We start from the raw sequence: 20,797 nt of genomic DNA, 5'->3' as shown, positions 1-20,797 counted from the left end.
TTAATGCAACAAACAGAAATGTGTCTTCTCCAGATAATTGGCCTTCTATATTGCACAAACTAACAAATGAAAACATGACTCCTGCATAAGGTGTTTTTTAACATCTACCCAGATTAGTCTAGCATACTGTAAGCAGTGAGGCTATAAGTTGGGCATGGATATAATGATTTATCTGAAAGAAATTCTGCAACTTTCTCTCATTATTAATAAAAATAATCATTTTGTTCCCTGACCATCTACTTGTACCGATAGATATTACCTTAGAATAATCCCTTGAAATCGAAAGATTTTTTGATGGCAAATATAATAGGAAATCCTCAAAACAAGGTAAGTCATTCTTGGAGCACGCACTGGAAGTCACATAATGTCTTACAGCGTTGTGCTGGTTTGACAGCAATAAAAAACATTGAAAATAATGAAAAAGTTACACAAAGTTCTGTAGGTTCAGATCATTAGTAGTTCAGTATGCAAATCTCAATGACTTCAGGTAGAAGGTAATTAATAGCGTAACATCATAATCCGCAATGAGCTGGCAGTTTCCCAACATTCATGTGCTACATCACGTGTTTCTCTCTGGATGGTATATATATTGAAAACTATGGAGGGTTTTGAGACATGGTAATGGTTCCGAAGGAGGAGCAAGTCCAAGATCGAAGGAGCAGGATGGTATATATATAACCTTCATAATCTTAATTGTTTATTTGCTCATGTTGGGATCCATATAGATATTACCTTATTCTTAGGTGATATCCTTCGCTTTGATGTTTTCATAATCTTAAAATATGGTGATGTCCTTTTCAAGAATAGGGTTTGCAGTATTTAGAGCTTATTTCTGCTCTTTTAGTGTTTGATGAATTATCTTCCTTGTTCTGTTGAGAGTTGTTAGGCACATGATACTTTAATAACAAGGTTGTTATGGTTGATAGGCTCCATTTGGTTTTTGAGATCACTGTATAGGCTTGTGATGAACTTTTCCATATTTGCTAGATGTTCTTTATTTACAGAATTCCTTACTTTGCACTCTGTAATCTGCATCTTGAGGCGAAAGAAATTGTCATCGTCGATTAGAAAGTTCAGATGGGGTGTGTGCCATCTGAACACAAAGGGTGTTGTAACATAGAAGTTTGTTTTTTATTTTCAGATGCCATTTTGTTTTAGCGTTCTTTATTCTCTCATATAGGGATTGATATAGAGATTGCCTTATTTTTATGTGAGATGTTTTGAATCCATTTGTAACCTGTAGTAAGTGAAACCCAGCGCTAGGATTTGATTTGAAGTTGGACCAGACCTGCAACTTAGTTAGCCTATAGTTAAATATGATGTCTACTCCTGCTGTGGGGATAACACTTATTAATCAGCATCTTTGAGTCCATATTATGCTTTCCACTAAACATTTTTGTAGTTTGGGTTTATCTTATCATTTCTATGTATGATGGTCACAGAATGTAGTTGATGATTTATTTATTTAGATAATCATTTGGAGAAACCAAAACCATGATTTTATTATTATTATTTATAATAATAGTGAAGGACTTTAATCTCTATTACTTGTTATTTAAGCAAATATTTCGTAAAACTATAATGTTAAGGGATCCCAATTTAACTTAAATAAAGTAACATGAGTTAAAAGGATAGAAGGTGATTATTGATTTAAGTGATTTGGAGAAGGTGGTTCTTTTCCCGACAAAATTCCTCCTCCTGAGAATGATGTGGCTTCGGGAAGAAGGTAATGTTTCTCTCTAGATTCTTCCGTCTTTCTATCTGGTTTTATGCTGTCATGACCACATCCCCAAGATCACAACTTATAGAAGCCATCCCTACTGCACTTAACCTACTCGCTACAACCAACATCACAAACCCCACACACACACAAAGGCTAGTTTAGACATCACAACACTGATCACAAGAAGGTAATCAACTGGATGTCTTGTGGCAAATGGATGGACGTTGCATTGCAATTGTAACACTGTTCCACGGTAACCGTATTCACATCTCACGTGACTCGATTCCCAATACAAGCACAAGCACAATTGATAGCCGGTAACAACCTATGTGCCAATTTTTTTCTCTTATCCTATGTGCAATACTGTGTCCATAAGATCTGCCAATGCAGCTGGACACTTTCAAAATCTTAGATCCTAAAAACAAATCAGGACTTTCTTGTACTCATAAATGGGTATTGCAAAAATATTGGTTGCTGAATTAACAACTTATTAAAAATTTCTTTGATTTCAAGTAGAATTAACAATTTATTAAAGATAAATACTTTCAAATTGAAAAAACAACAACAGTTAAGTCTACTTCTTCTGCCTATGAATAAACGACTCACGGGTTGATATGATGTTGTAACGACTTAATAGCAGCAATAATGAAATGCTAACGTAACCAACGAAGGTATCAGCTAATCTTGAATAGCAGTGATGATAACATCAATGGCAATATACAAAGGTAGCATCATTATGATCACATGGTCAGTGTTTCAGACTGTACATGGGTTTTTGATTGTATTAATGATATTAATACAAAAATTCTAATAATATCAGAATGAAAGGTTCTATTTTTGAATCATAAAAATTTCATTAATTATTTGAGCGGGTCTCCCGCACGTGACGTTCGACTCGGGTCCATTGGTACATTACTGCATCACGTGCTTGCTTCATTCATCTCGTGCTCCGGTGCTCTCCTCGTACTTGAACTAACCGTCGAACCTACTCGTCTCCTCCTCCCTCAGCACCCTCAATATGCCTTTCCATGCCAACCACCGCCATGGCGGAGACAAAACCCATACCTTTCCTCTCGTCCTCTTCCTCCCTTCGTGGCCTTCAGTTCCGGAGAACCGATGCTGCTTAAAGGAAAGATCAGGCTCCCTAACACCATCGTCCCGCGCTTTCCTGATCGAATCAAACCACCCGAGAAGAAGAAGAAGGAGGAGGAGGATGATGACCATGACGAAGGAAGAGAGGAGGAGGAGCTCCGAACGTTTCAGGTTGGTGGAGGAGGAGGAGGAGAAGAAAGATCTGAAGGGGAAATATGGCCGGATGACGGTGACGAGAACTGGACGGTGTTGAGGGCCCACCACAGGATCAAGATCGACATCGGCAGGGAGGTTTCATGGGATAAGCGGTCCGATTTGGAATTCGAGGTGGCTTCCTTCCTACTGACGTTTCTCGTCCTATCTTGTAGGCTTAGCATGGGTTTCTCGTTTGGTCCCTTAATCTCCCTCATAACTTCTTCTTCTTTGATGTGCTTCGAGTTGTTGTTTGTGCTCTCTTTCTTTCTCTCTTTGATTTTTAGTACTGTCAATTTAGATTTTATTTTGCTAGAAGGATAATAGATAACAACCCAAAGGGAAAACGAACAAATTGTCAGCCTGTTGTTCCATGAAAATATTGCGTTATCCTATTTCATTTGTTGTGGTGAAATGTAAGGGACAATATAATTAACTAGTTCTCAATGACCTAACAATGTCCTCGAGTTCGAGTGGCCATTTTCAGGGTTTGATGAGGTTTATGGTCACAGTCGGATGAAGTTGAATGCTTTGGGACTGTCACATTAAGACCAAGTGTCAGTTGACTTACAATACTAAGTGAGCATCATTCGGATAAGAAGGAAGCCAATATTTGCTTGAAACATTCACTACAAGACTGGTTACAACTCAGATTGTGCAAATATGAAATTAGGTAGAATAAAGTGTAATATTTTTTCATTTTGAGATTTTGATATGTTGTGATGATGAGACCTCATCAGTGCAAACATGCTTTGTTATGCGTTAAAAAAGGTCCAACATTTCTTTTGCTGTAAAACTTGCAAACTTGTGCCTTCTTAGAATCATATAGTGTACAAGTGACGCATAGCCTTCTTTATTTTAGAAGATTGCTTTTCTTAGTCGAACTTTTTTGACAGCTTTCCCAGAAAGTAGTAAATTTAGAAGCATTGCGATCGATAGCTTCTTGTGGTCATCTTGCTGAAGAGTTTCGGTCAATTGTCTGGAAGGTTAAGTATCCTATTTGCATTTTCAAATTATTGAATCGTTTTCTTGTTTTAGTGAAATGCCCATACTTCTGAAAGAATGACTTGACCCTATGCATCAATTTTGCTATGGTTATGCATGCGTGTGTGCGCATTTGCATGCAGATTTTTGTGTGCAAGTGTTGAATATATAGTTGTACTGACTTTATCTTCAAATATGCAAGTAGATGAGTTGCAATTGACATATTTGTCTTTAATTACCTTCCAGCGTGAAATGCAGAGCACCTTCATGGAGCTTAAACTGTTTACCTTGTAGATCCAACAACCATGGTCACTTCAAGTTCTAGGATATCCAACAACGTCAACAGTTTCACTTGAATGACATTAGTACCCAAATGAAACTTGTGCTTTTATCATATAAAAATATTGTCATATGGTGCAGTTTTATGGTTCTTTGACCATTTCAAGCAGCTAAGAGTATCACCCTAGAGTTTCTAGACACTTTAAAAGAAGTGGTAAACTTTTTCCCTATACGTTGAAGGAGATCAACGATCCTCCGTAAGCTGCATTTTAACCAAGTGGAGGTGAGTTTGTGGTTATATAGGTGAATTGCGTCTATTAAAATGTTCATGTCATCAAATGAAGTTTGTGGATACAGAGCTCTACTTTTTCCTTCCAGATCTGGGGAAGGAACCAGAAACCAGAACTTTGTTTGCTCATTCTGCACTTGTTCACAAAAGCATATGGGTAGATAGTGATGCTCATGAGTCATATCATTAAACACAGTCACTCATGCAAACAAGATGCAGCTTGCTCATGTTTAACTTATCGCACATGTTGTGATCCACATCTGTTACTTCACTAATATTGCAGGCAAAAAGTTCCATTGATTATACTGACGTTTGCTTTAGTTTGTAAAAGAAAACTATTAATTGTGGACTGATATACATTTTGATTATCATTATGAAGCAGTTATTGTTGGGTTATTTACCTGCTGAAAAAGATTTATGGAAAGGAGAACTGGCCAAGAACAGATTAAGATACGCTGAACTGAAAAGAGAGCTTTTACTAAATCCAGTAAGTGCTTATGGTCTCTTTTTTTGTGTGTCAAACTTAACCCCAGCTTCGCTTCAGTATCTCAGTGTTCCTAAGTGGATCAGCAACTTTTTTAATGTATATTTTCGATTATTTATAAGTTTCCATTAGTCAGTCAGAATTCTTGATCAAGGAGGACGAGACATCAAATTCAAGTATGCCAGGTCAGGACAATGAAGCTGGTGGACTACTTTGTCGACGTGAAATCTCAAATGGGGACCATCCTTTATGCCTTGGTAATGGTAGCATCTGGAATCAATATTTCAAGGTGATCAAATTTTCCTGAGTTCTTATCCTGGACTTGTGATAGCTTCATCTACCTGCTAATGGAAGTAAGATGCATATTATCTCCTAGGATGCAGAGATTGTTGAGCAAATTGATCGTGATCTTCATCGGACGCATCAAGATATAAAATTTTTCTCAGGAGATTCCTCATTTAGCAGAAAGAACCTTGTAGTTGCTTTTAACTTTATAAATTTAGAACACTACTTGTTTCTAATGGATCACTTGTTGATAGCTTGTTATAATGACAGGAAGCTATGAGGAATATTCTTCTCCTATTTGCAAAACTGAATCCAGCAATTGGTTATGTGCAAGGAATGAATGAAGTGTTGGCTCCACTATACTATGTATTTCGTATGAATCAAGAAGGGGAGGATGCTGTACGTGAACCTTACTCTTGATAACTTCTAAATTTTGAGAAACTGCTCATTGTCAAGAGAAAACTGACATGCATCGAATTATATAAGGTCATTCTGTAACCCTCATATTGGATGTCAACATCAGTGAAGGATCATACTAGCTTACCTCAATAAGTTTGAATTTATGATTGACATTGCTGTCATTTGTGGCTTTTCATATTATCTTGTGAGTTGCAAAAAATCAGAAATTTCTTGCTAGAAGAATCCAAGTCCCAATATCTAGTATTCTTTGTTTTGCTGTATGGTAGGTCAATAACCTATGAAAATGAACATCTATTTGTTACAAAAATGAAAGATATTTCAGCTTGTGGTTCACTAGTCAAATGCTAACTATTATTGGTCAGGGTAACTTGCACCTTCTTATTATCTTTTCTTGCTGTGCATGGAGGACTTTGGGAACTGGTATAACTTTTGGCAGTTTAGTGGAAACATCAACCGGAGATTATGAAAGATCCATCTTCATATGTTGTTAATATTTTCTGACAAGAAATGGAATATAAAGTAGTCATAAGAGATGCATAGCATTCTAGATTACCTATTGGGTTGAAGGCATAGCATAAAGCAAGGATTGCCTGCAAAATGGCTGCTAATACCAGTATATTGTTTTTGCTAGCAATAGTTGGAAAAAAGGGGAAAAGACAGTAAAAATTATAAAAGATTACTAACCAAAGGGCCTCTTCTTTGCTTCTTGGGTATCACTAGCTGAATGGTTACAGGTGTGAGTGAGTGAATGCAAGACATAGAATGTGTATGTAGCAGTCAGAACTGACTGGATTTGACTGTATAAAATTCATTTTTGATTGAAACCAGTTGGAAATGAATCAAAGAAGGAATTACTTATTTATTGATCAAGGGCAGGTCATTGCACACCACCCAACTTATTTACTAACCCCTAATTTATAGTTGATATATTTTCATCAGGAAACAACTTCAAATGCTTGGAAAAACATATATAGAACATATGCAGGTAACTGATAGATTTCCGAGAACTTGGTGATGGGAGCTAACTGGTGTACTGTTTTCTAACACTTAGCTTGAATATTAAATATGTGTTTAAAATGAGAAGAAAATATTTTGAGGTGAGAAGAGAATGTTATTTTAAAATGAGAAGAGAATATTCTGGCACAGATGTGGGGTGGTGTGTTTAGAAAATCTCTGATGAGAACCAAGAGTGGAGGGTTTCAGAAGATAAACTCTTTAGTATTTGTCATATTTTCTGATGTTGGTTTTAGTTAGATCAGATCAAAACAGGGATATGTGTTGCTAAGTTGACCATGAGGACAGTTCATCTTCACTTGTGTTTCTTTTTTATTAATATGAGTGAAAACATGGAAACTGATGCAGAAAGCAAGCTTAAACCTTGTTTGAGGGTTCATGCATCTTGTTTGTGGAATATGGGAACACAAAGTATTTGGACTTCGTTTAGAAAATGGAAAGCAACGTCGCATGTGGGAGAAGGAATTTAATGAGAAAATTCATCCAACCATGGGGAAAATGGCTGAAGCTGGACTTCCCTTTTTTCCATCTTCTAAGTTCTGGTTGGTGGCTGTTTATCATAGATATGCCTTTCATATAGCTAAATTTTGTGCTACTCGTGCTTCCAAAAGTAAGAATTTGACTGTCTATGATATGATCTGCTTGACCTGATATTGCTTCTACTGCTTTAGAAAGCTTACTAGTTGATTTTCTCTATCTTCAGTCAGAAGCAGAAGCAGACAGTTTTGAATGTTTTGTTCAACTATTGAGTGGTTCTGTGGACCATTTTTGTCAACAATTAGATAATAGTTCTGTGGGAATTCATTCTACACTCTTGCATTTTTCTGAGCTTTTGAAAGCCAATGATGGAGAGCTTTGGCGACATCTTGATGCTTCTAAGGTATGTTGATAAATTTTATTATTATTATTATTATTTTTTACTTTTCCCAAGCAGGGAGTCACATTACTATTGCTTAAATATAAAGAATTAAAATACATCTAAAGGACTACTGCATTTTTGGGTTAATATTGAGACATAAGTGTATAGCGCATAGTATTTTTCCAGGTCTTTTGCATGTTAGTTGAGGATGTCATAAGATGTACTTCAGTTTGCAAGTTGTTCTACGTTTGACATTTCTTGGTCTTCTTTGCCTCCTTTGATCACCCCCTTTCCATGAAATTTCCATATTGCGTTCTGTTTGGTCAACATATTAGCATGGTACATTCCTATCAAAAGTTGCATGGGGTCATGCTGACATAGCCATCTAGAGAGAGAAAATGAAAAGAAGAGGAGAAAGAATATGGAAAATTGAAAGAAGTATGGAATGGAGGAAAGGCATACCTGGTTCTTCCTCATTCCTTTCCACTCAGACTGAAGATTGCTTGAAGAGAACTATTTTCTTTCAAGCCTTGCACTTTTTTCCAAAGGCCATTTACCTTGTTTTGGGTCTTAAAATATCAAATCAGCGAAAAAGATGTTACAAAAACCACATTTTGACCTGTTCTTATGCTGTTGCATTTTACTCCGTTATCAGTCCCATAGAGAAGTGGTATGTATGGCCGGGCAGCATACCCCAGCACTCTACTCCATGATTCTATCACCTCCTTTCGTTCATTGTATATCAGAAATAACTGTGAATATGCAGAGGTATACATGTTTTCTTATTTGTTTAATGGACCAATAGTGAAGCAGAGAAAAGGTATTGGTACATGACAGTTGATAGGTTCCTCAATTATGAACTGCGAAGGATTTTTCCGAAGAAAGAAGTGTCAGATGAAAAATTGCAGCTACCTGGAAAGAGAAAAAGTATGTTGAACACATTAAAATATTTCAAAACTGAGACATATAATTGACACCTATGTTCTCCACCCAGAGCCAGGAAATTTGAAGACAATCCAAGTGCTATATATCTAACATCATTGGCATGGCATAGGTAAAATAATACAAGAGGTTCTAAAAGACATTTAATCAGGTTTTGTGTCTTTCTCTTGAGCATCAATTGTTGGCAAGTTTTGTTTGAAACTTATGCATAAATTGGGAGAAATATACCATCATGTAAAATTTTGCTCAGTGGTTTAATTATGGTGACTAGGTGTCTTTGTTGTTTCTAAGTACCTACTAATAGAACTTGGTATGTTTACCTATTATATACAGATGAATCCCCAGTTCTATGCATTCAGGTGGATTACCTTACTATTGACCCAGGAATTTGAACTCTCAACTATCATGAGGATTTGGGATTATCTTCTCAGTAATCCCTCTGGTGTGCAGGTAGACTTCTCTGCTTTCATTAATAAGCCTTCATTGGCAATATTTGTTGTCTCAAAACATCATACATGTTCTGAAGATGCACCTCATGTTTATATACTAGAAATGTAACATATCACAGCAATTTTTCCTTGTACAGGAGATCCTACTGAGAGTCTGTTGTGCCATGTTGCTATGTGTTAGACATGAACTTCTAAGTGGCGATTTCGTATCAAACTTGAAACTTCTCCAACATTACCCTGAAGTTGACCTGGAACATGTATTGGATGTAGCTTCTCATCTGAAGACTCCCATATCGAGTTATCAGCCTTACGGCATCGTTTAGTAGTGTCAAAGATCTTCACAAAGACATGGACTATTCTGTTTGCCGCGCATTTGTCTTTAGTAGGTCTGGTCGTATGTACTAGCAGTCTGAGTGTTTCAAACTTGCTGCTGCAATTCACCAGAGATGTGTATGACCGAGCAAAGTGGCAGTATTATGTATCTGATGCCGAATCCAATCTAAATAATTTTCCTCGTATTGTTGTGGTGCCATTTTAATCCAATCTAAATAATTTTTTTTTCCAGGCCACAAAATGATCCACTGACACAGGTGCTGCATTTCTTGTAGGTAGAGAACAAGAGATGGATACTAAAGACAGCTTGAAATGTTTATATTTGTGCTAGCATATGATGATATCTTCTTCCATCTCCTTTGTTTGGACTGGTCTTCTCTTTTTATGTTCTTAAACCTACATTTTCTGGGAGAATATTTTGGCAGCCTTAACTATGTTCATCGATTTGAACCCATGATTGTGATGGATGCAAACGTTCTCCAATAACACACACATTCAAGTAGAGTTGTGATGGTTCCTTCTCTTTTATTGATTATAATTCGTGTTGGACGGTGATCTTTGCAGTCTGCGTGTTCACATGATCCTAACATTTGAATCCTCCTGGGATAACAAAAGTCGTAGTCGGAATGCTCCTTTTGACCCGCTCCAATTATTTATTCGTCCATAGTATCAAGAATCCCGGTTTGGTAAACCCATTTGAATGGGTTTGAACGACCCTCGTTCTCTCTTCTCGTCTCCATTTCCATCACACGCTGCTGCTGCTTTGTCATGTGAAGTATATTTGTGCTCCGAGAAAACCAACATTTGTTTTCTGGTTTCTCAATACCTCTCGACAAAGACATGTTTTGTTTCTATATAATAATAATAATAATAATAATAATAATAATGGAGTGAGAGATCTCCTAATTCTCCGCTTCATCGCGTTCTCCTCTTCCACGCCCCGTCCAAGACCACTTAGCGGACCGGACTTGGCCATATACATGCATACATTGCATCTGCTGCTAAGGGAAGCGGAGGAGGGAAGACGGTTGTTTGTGTCAACAAACTAACGGATCGATACGTGTCGTCCTCGTTATGATCTGACCTCAGCGTCTCTTTTCCCCACTGCTGCTGCTTCCCATTTCTTGGTGTATGTCTCTTCCCTGCTCTAATTGATTCCTTCCGACCCGCTGCATCCTGCATTGTGCTGGACCGATTCGGAGCTCTCTTCCCTCGTCAATTGGTTCGTTGGCTTGCCTCCTTGACTATCGGAGGCGGCAGATGTCCGGCGCGGCCAAGGCGGTGGAGGAGCCGAGCGGTTTCTCCGCGAAGATGGATGCAGCGCCGGCCGCGGAGGGCGAGCAGCAGCGGCGGCGGCGGCGGCCGGACGGTTGCAACCCGGTGAAGAAGCCGGGCCCGGTCTCCATGGACCACGTGCTCCTCGCCCTGCGCGAGACCGGGGAGGAGAGGGAGGTCCGGGTCCGGAGCCTTTTCAATTTCTTCGACGCGGCCGGCGTCGGCCATCTCGACTACGCTCAGATCGATTCCGGCCTCTCCGCCCTTCGCGTCCCCGCCGAGTACAAGTACGCCAGGGACCTCCTCAAGGTGTGCGATGCCAACCGGGACGGGCGTGTCGACTACCAGGAGTTCCGGCGCTACATGGACGATAAGGAGCTCGAGCTCTATCGCATCTTCCAGGCCATCGACGTCGAGCACAACGGTTGCATCTTGCCGGAGGAGCTATGGGACGCTCTCATCAAGGCAGGTAAAATAATCGACGACACAGATCTACCATTGATAGGAAATGATATCTCCTCTGCATGTCCAATGGGCATTTGGGATAGCAAAGCATTGACATCAGATCTCTGAAATCTTTGAGATAACACTGAGTCGATTTTCCATTGATATTTCTTGATAGATGCACCTAATTTATCCGAGTTTGGGATTCTAAATTTGATAGTCATAAAAAATTTGGTGTCACTAGATATTAATTTTAATCATCATCATCTATAAATGTCTTCAATGCATCTCAGGAGCAATTTTTTTAGGCAAAGAAAGTCAACAAAGTTAAGACATTTGATCCCCTGTCGTTTTCTTTCCTTCCTCGCCTCTGAATTGTTGGCTTATAAGGTTTGACCTTGATTTTGCTTCTCCTTTGTTATTGTGTTTTGACAATTTTAATTTATAATTTACTCATGTCTCAAGGACAGAGGTTTACCAAACTGAATTTTATATGACAAGACCATGAATGATTAATTTATAGGACAGAGGTTTACCATGTTCTGAACTGCCGAAGATGCATGATGTTGTCAAGATTGGTGATGTTCAACTTGGTTGTGCCATCATCAGTGTTTCTAGTGGTAGTCATTGCACCTGATCAAACACTGATTATTAATTTATTATCTCGTCTAAGCCTCTGGATCATTCCTAGTATGTTTTCTCTAATGTTCTGGTTTCGGAAAATGTTAGCACATCTAAACTTGGAATTCTCAAAACCCAAAACTGCCGAATGTTTCAGTCGTAACTGAAACTAAAACTGTAACTCTGAACCTGGTGAAGAACTAGTTTTATCTGTTGACGAATAAGCATAAGTCAAAGTTACGATGCATTCAAATTTTCTTTGCTTTGACTTTGACATCATGGATGTCCTTTATGGTTTAATTATTCAGTTTATTTTCGATTAGGAGTTTCGACTGTGTTTAAGTTTCTTTGGTTTTTTTCTATGTAGCAGGATCTTGATTCAATTGGGGCTTTTGTATGGGAAGTAACTGAATCTATAGAAACTATGCTGAAGTAGTTAGATCTGTCATGAGGAGACCAAGATATTGTTTCATGTTTTTTAGTTCAGAAACACATTTTTCACATGATTCCTGCATTCATTACCGACTTGTTAGGCAGGTGATTGGAGAGGCAACCATGGACCATCCAATGGCTCCTATGCCACCTAATCTCTCTAGCCATCTGCTTTTACTACAGGAGAGGCAAGCAATATATCAACAACAACAACAAAACCGTAAGTTTGAACTGTTTGGCCCGATAGATGAGGCAAGCAATGGACAGGAAAACTAGTGCTGTTTTTAGTTATGGAATTTCCATAACCTTCTAATAGCCAACTTGTCATATGGTTTATGACAGTTTTATCTTAGTCTTTTAGGTTGCTTATTTTTCCCGGTCGTACAGGTTTGCTGATTAGGGCTGTTCATGTTGTAGGTTCTGCAAAAGCTTAAGATTTTTTTCCAAGAAGAAATTTGCTGCCAAATCCTGTTCTAAATGCAAAACTATTATTAATTATAAAAAATATGTTGTTAATGGGATTATGCTTTTCCTTTTGTAACGAAATAAACAAATCTTTTGAAGATCCACCATTATACAGAAATCTTACACTTTGTCTCTTCAATTCCTGCCATGACATTTGCATGATCCATCTGCTTATTTGTTGAATATACTCCGCTCATTGTCTGAAGTGCTATTCTTAAACAAATTCTCAAAGTTAACAATGGGATTATAACTTTTGAGTTATAATCAGCTGGTTTGTGCTTTGTAGTCAGCTGGAAGCATGCAAGATTTTCCGGAATATGTTTCAACTTTGGAATTACCTGCGAAGTCTTCAAATTTGCTTCAGTTTTTCTCGAATGCATTGACCAGTTTCTTCCGCTATGGAATTAACATCAAAGGCCTGCTGTTCTCTCTTTTGCAGGGATTGATATTGACGATGAGGAGCTTGCTCGTTTCGTAGAGCACGTCGATAAGGATAACAATGGGATTATAACTTTTGAGGAATGGAGAGATTTTCTTCTACTTTACCCCCACGAGGCAACGATTGAGAACATCTATCAGTACTGGGAAAGAGTTTGTCTTGTGGATATTGGTGAACAGGCTGTTATCCCAGAAGGTATAAGTAAACATGTGAATCCAAGCAAATACTTGATCGCAGGAGGGGTAGCCGGAGCAGCTTCTCGGACAGCTACTGCTCCTCTTGACAGACTTAAAGTAGCTTTGCAAGTCCAGACAACACGGGCACGAATTTTGCCGGCGATAAAAGACATATGGAGAGAGGGTGGTTTCTTGAGTTTTTTCAGGGGGAATGGCTTAAATGTGATAAAGGTCACACCTGAAAGTGCAATAAAGTTCTATACATTTGAAATCCTAAAGGATTTCATCGTCAAAGGCAAAGGAGAAGAGAAGAGTAATATCGGTGCCTCTGAGCGTCTGATCGCTGGAGGTATTGCAGGTGCAGTGTCACAGACTGTTATTTATCCAATGGATCTCGTGAAAACAAGACTACAGACCTATGCCTGTGAAGCTGGTAAGGTTCCCAATCTTGCTACGCTTACAAGAGATATTTGGGTGCACGAGGGGCCTCGAGCTTTCTATAGAGGGATCGTCCCATCTCTTCTTGGAATCATTCCATTTGCAGGGATAGATCTTGCTGCATACGAGACCCTAAAAGATATGTCTAGAACATATATTCTCAAGAATAGTGGTAAGCTCAGCTCCTTTAGAAACTTTGATCATGTTCACATTTCTCTTTCAAGTTATTTTACATGCAGCTAGCTAGATCTGATAGTCTCAAATGCTATGCAGATCCAGGTCCAGTCATGCAATTAGGCTGTGGAACTATCTCAAGTGCTCTTGGAGCAACATGTGTTTACCCTTTGCAGGTTATCAGAACAAGGTAGCTGATGAGTGATAACATTGCTACGGCTCATGGATTCAACGATTTGTGTTTAAATCTTTTGCGGTTAACTCCTTGCCTTCACTTGCAGAATGCAAGCCCAGCGCACCAATCCATCCAATAACTATTACGGAATGTCTGATGTGTTCTGGAGAACACTCAAAAACGAAGGACTTTTAGGATTCTACAAGGGGATAATCCCAAATCTGCTCAAAGTAGTGCCGGCTGCTGGTATTACTTATCTAGTCTATGAGACCATGAAGAAGAGCCTTTCTCTTGATTAATAAATTGTTTGATTTTGCACCATAAAAACCACAGTTAACATGAATATAATTTTTATGATTTAATAGGAAAAGCATACAGATTGAATACTTGAAAATTTTCTTTTTTTAGTTGTGTCATGGTATTTTTTTTCCTTCCCATTCCTTGGTGTCAATAACATGAGCTTCATGAGCTGGCTCTTACTCGGGTACAGTTCCTGTCTATGTAGGCTGCTTTATCTCTGCCAAAAGTGATCACAGTACTTTTTTTGTTATAAATATTACTTATGTTAGGCGATATACTTTTATTGATTCTTAAACATAGGCAAAAGTGATTCTGTTTCAGGTCATGCTTACCACTAACATATACTCGAAAATGTTGCAAATAGGGCAGTATTTTGTAGAAAACAGTTTTTTGTTCACATTCTTAAGAGTCAAATAACAATTTTAGATTGGTGCTTTGCTGATTTCAGTTTTGTTGGTAGTTTAAAGGCAATAGGTTATCAAATAATGATTTGCAGGGGAAAGGAAAAGGAGAAATAAGAAAGAAAGAGAGAGAGAGAGAGAGAGAGAAAACAATTTCCATTATTAAAACGATTTCATGTGCATCTGACTTTTGTTAGCCAAATACCTTCTATAAATTGTAATGTGAAACCCATCTCAGAGGTGAGTAGCAATAGTGATCGAGCTTATTAATTCTTTATCTCATCAAAGAGTAAATGATTCTTGATGTGGGAAAATAAACTGCCGTCCAGTGAAAATTAGACAGACGACTGGGAGTGCCATGAGTCGGAAACTCAACAGAGCATTTTGCAGTTCGGTCAATGGTGGCACTGCATTACTACTAAATCAAAATAAAAAAATATTCTCTCTCTACAATCATACAATATTTTTTAAAAAAAATTCTCTTAATATCTCATTCTTTAAGGATCTTACAGTACCAAATATCTCCTTACAGGTCGATAAGATGAACTCTCGTTTTTCACTAACCATACGATGGATTTGTAACCTTACCAAATTTTTGTCACTGCCAAAAAAGAAATTCTTTTTGTTTCTTGCAAATTCATTGGGGCGTACTCACCTCATGAATTACTTTCTCAATACCTATTTCGAACTCATTAAGTTGGTGCGTCTGCTCGACAGCGTCCAGCTTACATATTATAATACATGAGAAATGGATTAGAGTGGGTCAAGTTATTATTATATTGGACAGACGATGTCAACGTGACCTCATCTGTTATCCATTTAAATCATTGTTTAAAGACAACTGATGCATCTTATATCTCCATTAAGCACGGCAACATGTAGGAATCCAGTCATTTGATTGCCTAAGCGCTCTGGTAACCTGATGTTGCTCAGTCTCTGTGCCGTTTTGTCTATGTCGTATTACACCGGGGTTTCGCATCAGCTTCACTTACCGTGTTTTCTTCCTGTAAGAGGCACACGCATCACCCCCATCCTTTACGCAGCTTGTCCTTGTCTTGACGCCTGAAGCACTTTGTTCGATGCTGACATCTTATACTTCTCCTTTATGTCTCTCACCTCCTTTCTGTTAGCACCTTCGTCAAGTCTCTTCGGTTAAGAAGTTACCACCTTCGGGTAGACTGTTAAGGGGTGTCCTGTTGTTCACCACTGGAGAAAGCTTCTGCGAGAATGCCTTCAGCATAGGTTAATATTCACACAATGTTATTATAAGAAACAACAACAACAACAATAACAAAACACATGACAGTTCGGATAATACTCTCGTTTGAGTCCTAACAGACGTTGAGATAATCGAGTGTGCGTAACTTCCACGGATGCAAAAGACCAGAGTTAACATAAATGACATCCGATTTCTCAAAGCCTGCTGAGCTCCTTAATCGAAAAAAAAGAAAAGGTAGGGCAAAAAGAAAGAAGAATCAACACGAAGGAAAAAAAAATATATATATATATATATATATATATATATCACGATGAATTAAAACCAGCATAAAGAAGCACTTGAATCTCTATTCGATTCTGCTACTGGATACTCCAGAAACCATTAAATTCCGCTAAAACACCTCTACCTCCAATGCCAAATTTTGTATCTGCAGCTAAAGCTCTAAATTCAAAAGACTGGCAATCCAAAGATATACGATTAGACTAATGCTTGACATCCGTACTTACTTTTGCAACAATGGCTAAAGATACTCAACTAGGCAAGCAATACAGATCATATTGGTATTGTGATAGCAAACCATATACAGTTAGATATCCCGACAAGGAATACCAGTGACCATCTGGCTGCTTCAATGAAATCATACTTTTCACAGCTTGCATGCCGGTGACCTCTTGGCAAACCTCACTTTTCACAGTTTGCGTAGCTTCGAGAGCAAACCTTTTTTTGGTCTCAATCATACAATCCCTCCTGCACCCAGATGTCCACAAGAAACTCTACCATTTCCTGACATCAAAGATGCATTCGGATATTAAACATCGAAACTAATTTGGGCCACACAAGCTACAACTAATGTTAGAGGTGTGGTTCTTACTGATAGAGGAATGGGCTGTGGAAATGGCTTGTTGCTCCCAAGCAAACTGTCATATGTTGCATTCCAACTGCATCCACAAAAGTCATACAGTGATAGCTTCTACAGCTAAATCGACAAGGAAGCAAATTCGTATGATCTCTCAATCTCAAAAGTGGAGAAAATCTAAATATTTTAACAGTTCATGCTTGTAATTCCAGAGCATTTAAATGTCATCCATATTCAGTGATTTTCAAAACCTATATGGAGATCAAAAGGGAAAACCAGAAGTATATTTTTGTAAGAACAATCAACCTTTTCGTCTACACTATGTGAGCAGGCGAACACCACTTGACTTAATATGTGGTAGATAGGAAGTAGGAACAATTCTTTTTCATTGGGTTGTGCTACACACTGAATCTCTATGATCGTTTTTCATGTTAGATATAGTGACTCAATCTTACTAGGTAATTAATTATCTGTGCAAATGACTGAATTATCTTACATGGCAAGATGAGGAACACTAGTCTTTTGCCAGTCCAATAGCCTTTGACTAGCCGGATATAGCTAACTGGTGTTTCTTTTGACACACAGCAGGAGGGTTATCAGATTGTGTTAAATTTTTACAAGTAATGACACACTTAAAATAGCGACATGTTCTTTTAACCATGAGGAAGGAATTTATTTATGAGTATACCTTAACCTTGGTTCTTGAACTTGCTTTGACTGGCTTTCAAGCCTTCCTTTTCCAATCCATTGCTGTCTTGTTTGATTCCATAGAAGAAAACCTGTGAATATAAAGTTCCAATTATCAAGTAAAGCATATTACAGAAACTATATATCAACATGAGCCAAGCAAATTTTCTATATCCACTTTCTGTATCATTCAGACAGCAAAATTATAAAAATCCACTAGTTCTAGCAAAAAATTTGAAACAATTCTGAACCTCTACCAGCAGATTCAGTCTCACAATTAAATTAGAATAATTCAAATTGTTTAGTTATAATTAATTAAACACTTAGTTTTTGTACTTTGTATCTGCAGACTCTTTTTGAACTCAATATGACGGTGTAAGATCTCAGTCATAGAGACCTCAAAAGCTGAAATGTAACCCTATAGACATCTGATGTCAGCTTATCTGTTGGACGTTGGACCTGATGATATTTGCCAATCACAATACAACTATCTCACTAGGGAATCAGGACAATTTTGCTGAGGTTTCTGCTATGCATCCTATACATCAGTAAACTGCAGAAAACATCAAAGCAAATATTGTCTCCAATAATTTAATTACTTCAGCTAGAAATAATTGCTATTCTGTCGCAAGGACACTCAAAGATTGTTAGATCAACCTTACACTTACCATGATTCACAATTTCCGGAGGATTGCTTGTGCTTCCAGTTCCACCATGGTGATCAAAGTTTTGTGGCAAGGTGCTAATTGAAGAAATGCTCCTCTGTGAATGAGCTCTACTATTTTCCATTTCATATGTGCTTGTACTCCAAAATTCTTCAGATATACTAGGTTTCTTCACTAATCGACCTTGGATTTTCAAACCCTTTGAAGGCTCATCAACAGCAATAATAGGAGCAGGTTTGGTACAACATCCAAGGCAACTTCTGCTCTGTTACAAAACATGTATAAACATGTTTTCAATTAGTATGATTTCTCAGAATAGGTTCATGATAAATATGCGTTACAATTGAAGCGAAATGAAAAAAAAAATATAGACTTTTATCTTCAGTTGTAATTTAAAACATGATATGTATTAGAATGATAACATCCCAAAATAAGCTGAAGAGTGTCTTGATCGAGGCTATATAAATTTTACTGTTCAAAGTCCTTCCTTCAGCACTCTGGCCACATGATCCTGATTTTATGACATTCAGGAGTGAAGTAATTCAAATAAAATTCACAAGGGAAAGGATGAAATGACATCAGAGTCATTTGCTTGGTGTCAAACAAAAGACAAATTTGTGCTCTAAGCTCTCATTGTCTCATACAGCTTCTTCAATCTTGCTTTAATTAATTTCATAAGTTATCTATCATCTACATTCTAGAGTAGGTTTAGAAAACATTCAGCCAACTGTATATCTTCTATGTTTGGCTGTTAATCAAAACTAAATTCATTATAGATCAGTTGTTTGCATGGCCACATAATTGTGCCAGATGCATATGACGACCATAGCTGAGTGGCTCAACATCCAGGCAGACTTGTGCAGCTGCTTTCTAACAGTACACTTTGCACATTTAAATTAATACTATTTAATTTTTGTCCAAATAGTATGTCAAAATGATTAACTCAGATGATGATATGAACCTGCACCATGAAGCATTCAAGGATACTGAATAAATAAACAGAACAGAACATTCCAAGGTACCGCAAGCCCATTAAAGTTGTCTAGTATATGAACCAGTTACATTATGTGAAATCCAACAATGTTTGAACAGTAATACATAAAGGGAAATTGCATATAAAGATGTCCATGCTTGCTAAGCTGCCAAAGAAGATCAGCATTGTTGCAAATAATAGACATCTTAAACAACAAAGACATAACGAAACCAAGATAAGCACATAATGCTATTTTTCAATGCAAACTTTCGGGGCAATAAGTATTTCTTGGTTTAAATATATCTTTCCCTACTTTTCCTTCATGGAATTGTTCGCTCGTAGTCTTAGTAGAGAAATAAAGGGAAAAGGCATGCTGCAAAGAAGTAACATGTCTCACACTCCATTGGAAACTGCTTAAAATAGTCAAGAGTTAGATTTGTTTTGTGAAGCACTCATCTGATGTACTCGTAAAATCATCCATTCTATATTGGATTGCAAATGAATATCCAAAGTGAAAGACAAAGAACGCCAACTTTAAGAGGACCAATCTATGAGAAAGATGCAACTTTTGGTAGCTATCCTAGAAATGTAAGAATTTTTGTATTCTTTTCCTTTTAAGTTTTGCCCTGGATATCGAATGGGCTTATTGGAGGTGACTGACGTGTACCCAAAACCTATCCATCCCTTTTACTCGGCCAACACATTTCCATATTGCCCTAAGAATCTCCAGGACCACTCTCTCGCTTCGGATCATCAAAATCCAGAATTAACAACAACGAGATAATAATCGACGGACTACGCCTCATCAGTCTTGAGAAACCAGAATAACATAAAAACTGAATTCTACTAAAGAAAATGAGGTTCTGCTACAGTCATGATTAACACAGAGGGCAAGGATGCCAATAAACGAGCAAAGAAAGAGATCTGGAGAACAAAATGGCTAAGCTACACACATACCCCATGACGGCGAGAAGGTAAGCGGTCTAACCAGTGACGAATCCGCACAATAGCATCTACCTATCCAGCGTCCGCCCTCAGATCCAACATCAACGATTAGATCGCCCAGCGTGCAGATCCGCCAACAACCACCAGGTCATCGCCGGAATACGCACTTCGGGCAGGTGCCGGATGAGGATGACGACGGGTCGTGGAATCACAAAGTAATCAAGAAAAAAAAACCTTACAGAGGAGCGCCGACACGACGAAGAATCAAATCGTGGATGAATAGGAGAGAAAGCAGGGCCGCGAGAAAGAGATTACCCGGAGCGACTAGATGCCCCCACTTTCCCCTTCCTTCCCCTCGGAATCGATCGCCGGGGGCCGGCCCCTTCTCCTCTGATTCCTCACCCCACACCCCACCCCCCACCCGCCCCCCTCTCTCTCTCTCTCTCTCATCTCCTCCCGTTTATGGTTCTCGTACCACCACCAGCAGCGGCGGGACCAGATCGAACGTAGGATATTTTTTCGATTTTTTTTACGTCATTAAAAACTCAATTTTTTAAAATATATAAATATATAAAAACTTACAATTTTAGATAATATATTTTAAATTACAGATCACAAAATTAAAAATTAAAAGACGACGACATCTACAATTATGTATGTACACATATATAATTTTTTATGTATCATTCTTATCATCATAACCCATCCTTTGTGAGCATCAATGTCTCGCGTCACCATCATCTTAGTCAGGATGACGGGCGGCATCG

General features: G+C 38.1%; 3 protein-coding genes across 6 annotated transcripts; 2 read left to right on the top strand and 1 right to left on the bottom strand.

The window, feature by feature from the left end:
* The first annotated feature begins 72 nt into the window (after positions 1 to 72).
* Positions 73 to 9,530, top strand: LOC103984062 (uncharacterized). Of its 3 annotated transcripts, XM_009401474.3 has the most exons (9): positions 73 to 3,142; positions 3,904 to 3,993; positions 4,942 to 5,046; positions 5,180 to 5,332; positions 5,420 to 5,518; positions 5,599 to 5,727; positions 7,466 to 7,642; positions 8,897 to 9,013; positions 9,150 to 9,530. In XM_009401474.3, exons 1-9 carry the CDS (start codon positions 2,840 to 2,842, stop codon positions 9,333 to 9,335), a joined length of 1,359 nt encoding a protein of 452 aa, XP_009399749.2. In that variant the 5' UTR covers positions 73 to 2,839; the 3' UTR covers positions 9,336 to 9,530. The 3 variants fall into 3 exon arrangements, with proteins under 3 accessions (XP_009399749.2, XP_064964206.1, XP_064964207.1); XM_065108134.1 differs by lacking the exon at positions 3,904 to 3,993; XM_065108135.1 differs by lacking the exon at positions 5,420 to 5,518.
* Positions 9,531 to 10,273: 743 nt separating this feature from the next.
* LOC103984061 (calcium-dependent mitochondrial ATP-magnesium/phosphate carrier protein 2-like) lies at positions 10,274 to 14,571 on the top strand. 2 transcript variants are annotated; one of them, XM_065107312.1, is made up of 5 exons: positions 10,274 to 11,089; positions 13,022 to 13,630; positions 13,742 to 13,807; positions 13,909 to 13,999; positions 14,091 to 14,571. In XM_065107312.1, exons 1-5 carry the CDS (start codon positions 10,606 to 10,608, stop codon positions 14,281 to 14,283), a joined length of 1,443 nt encoding a protein of 480 aa, XP_064963384.1. In that variant the 5' UTR covers positions 10,274 to 10,605; the 3' UTR covers positions 14,284 to 14,571. The 2 variants fall into 2 exon arrangements, with proteins under 2 accessions (XP_064963384.1, XP_009399747.2); XM_009401472.3 differs by having other exon boundaries at positions 10,276 to 11,089; positions 13,022 to 13,807.
* Positions 14,572 to 16,360: 1,789 nt separating this feature from the next.
* Positions 16,361 to 20,442, bottom strand: LOC103984060 (uncharacterized). Its single transcript, XM_009401468.3, has 5 exons — positions 20,043 to 20,442; positions 18,116 to 18,372; positions 17,449 to 17,539; positions 16,776 to 16,842; positions 16,361 to 16,687 (listed from the first exon to the last, which is right to left on the bottom strand). Exons 1-5 carry the CDS (start codon positions 20,045 to 20,047, stop codon positions 16,634 to 16,636), a joined length of 474 nt encoding a protein of 157 aa, XP_009399743.2. The 5' UTR covers positions 20,048 to 20,442; the 3' UTR covers positions 16,361 to 16,633.
* Between the last annotated feature and the right edge of the window lie 355 nt (positions 20,443 to 20,797).

Source organism: Musa acuminata, chromosome BXJ2-5, assembly GCF_036884655.1.
Source record: "Musa acuminata AAA Group cultivar baxijiao chromosome BXJ2-5, Cavendish_Baxijiao_AAA, whole genome shotgun sequence".
In the NCBI taxonomy this organism is placed as follows: Eukaryota; Viridiplantae; Streptophyta; class Magnoliopsida; order Zingiberales; family Musaceae; genus Musa; species Musa acuminata.
The sequence above is the reverse complement of the archived record's forward strand: the minus strand, read 5'-3'. Positions and strand labels throughout refer to the sequence as shown.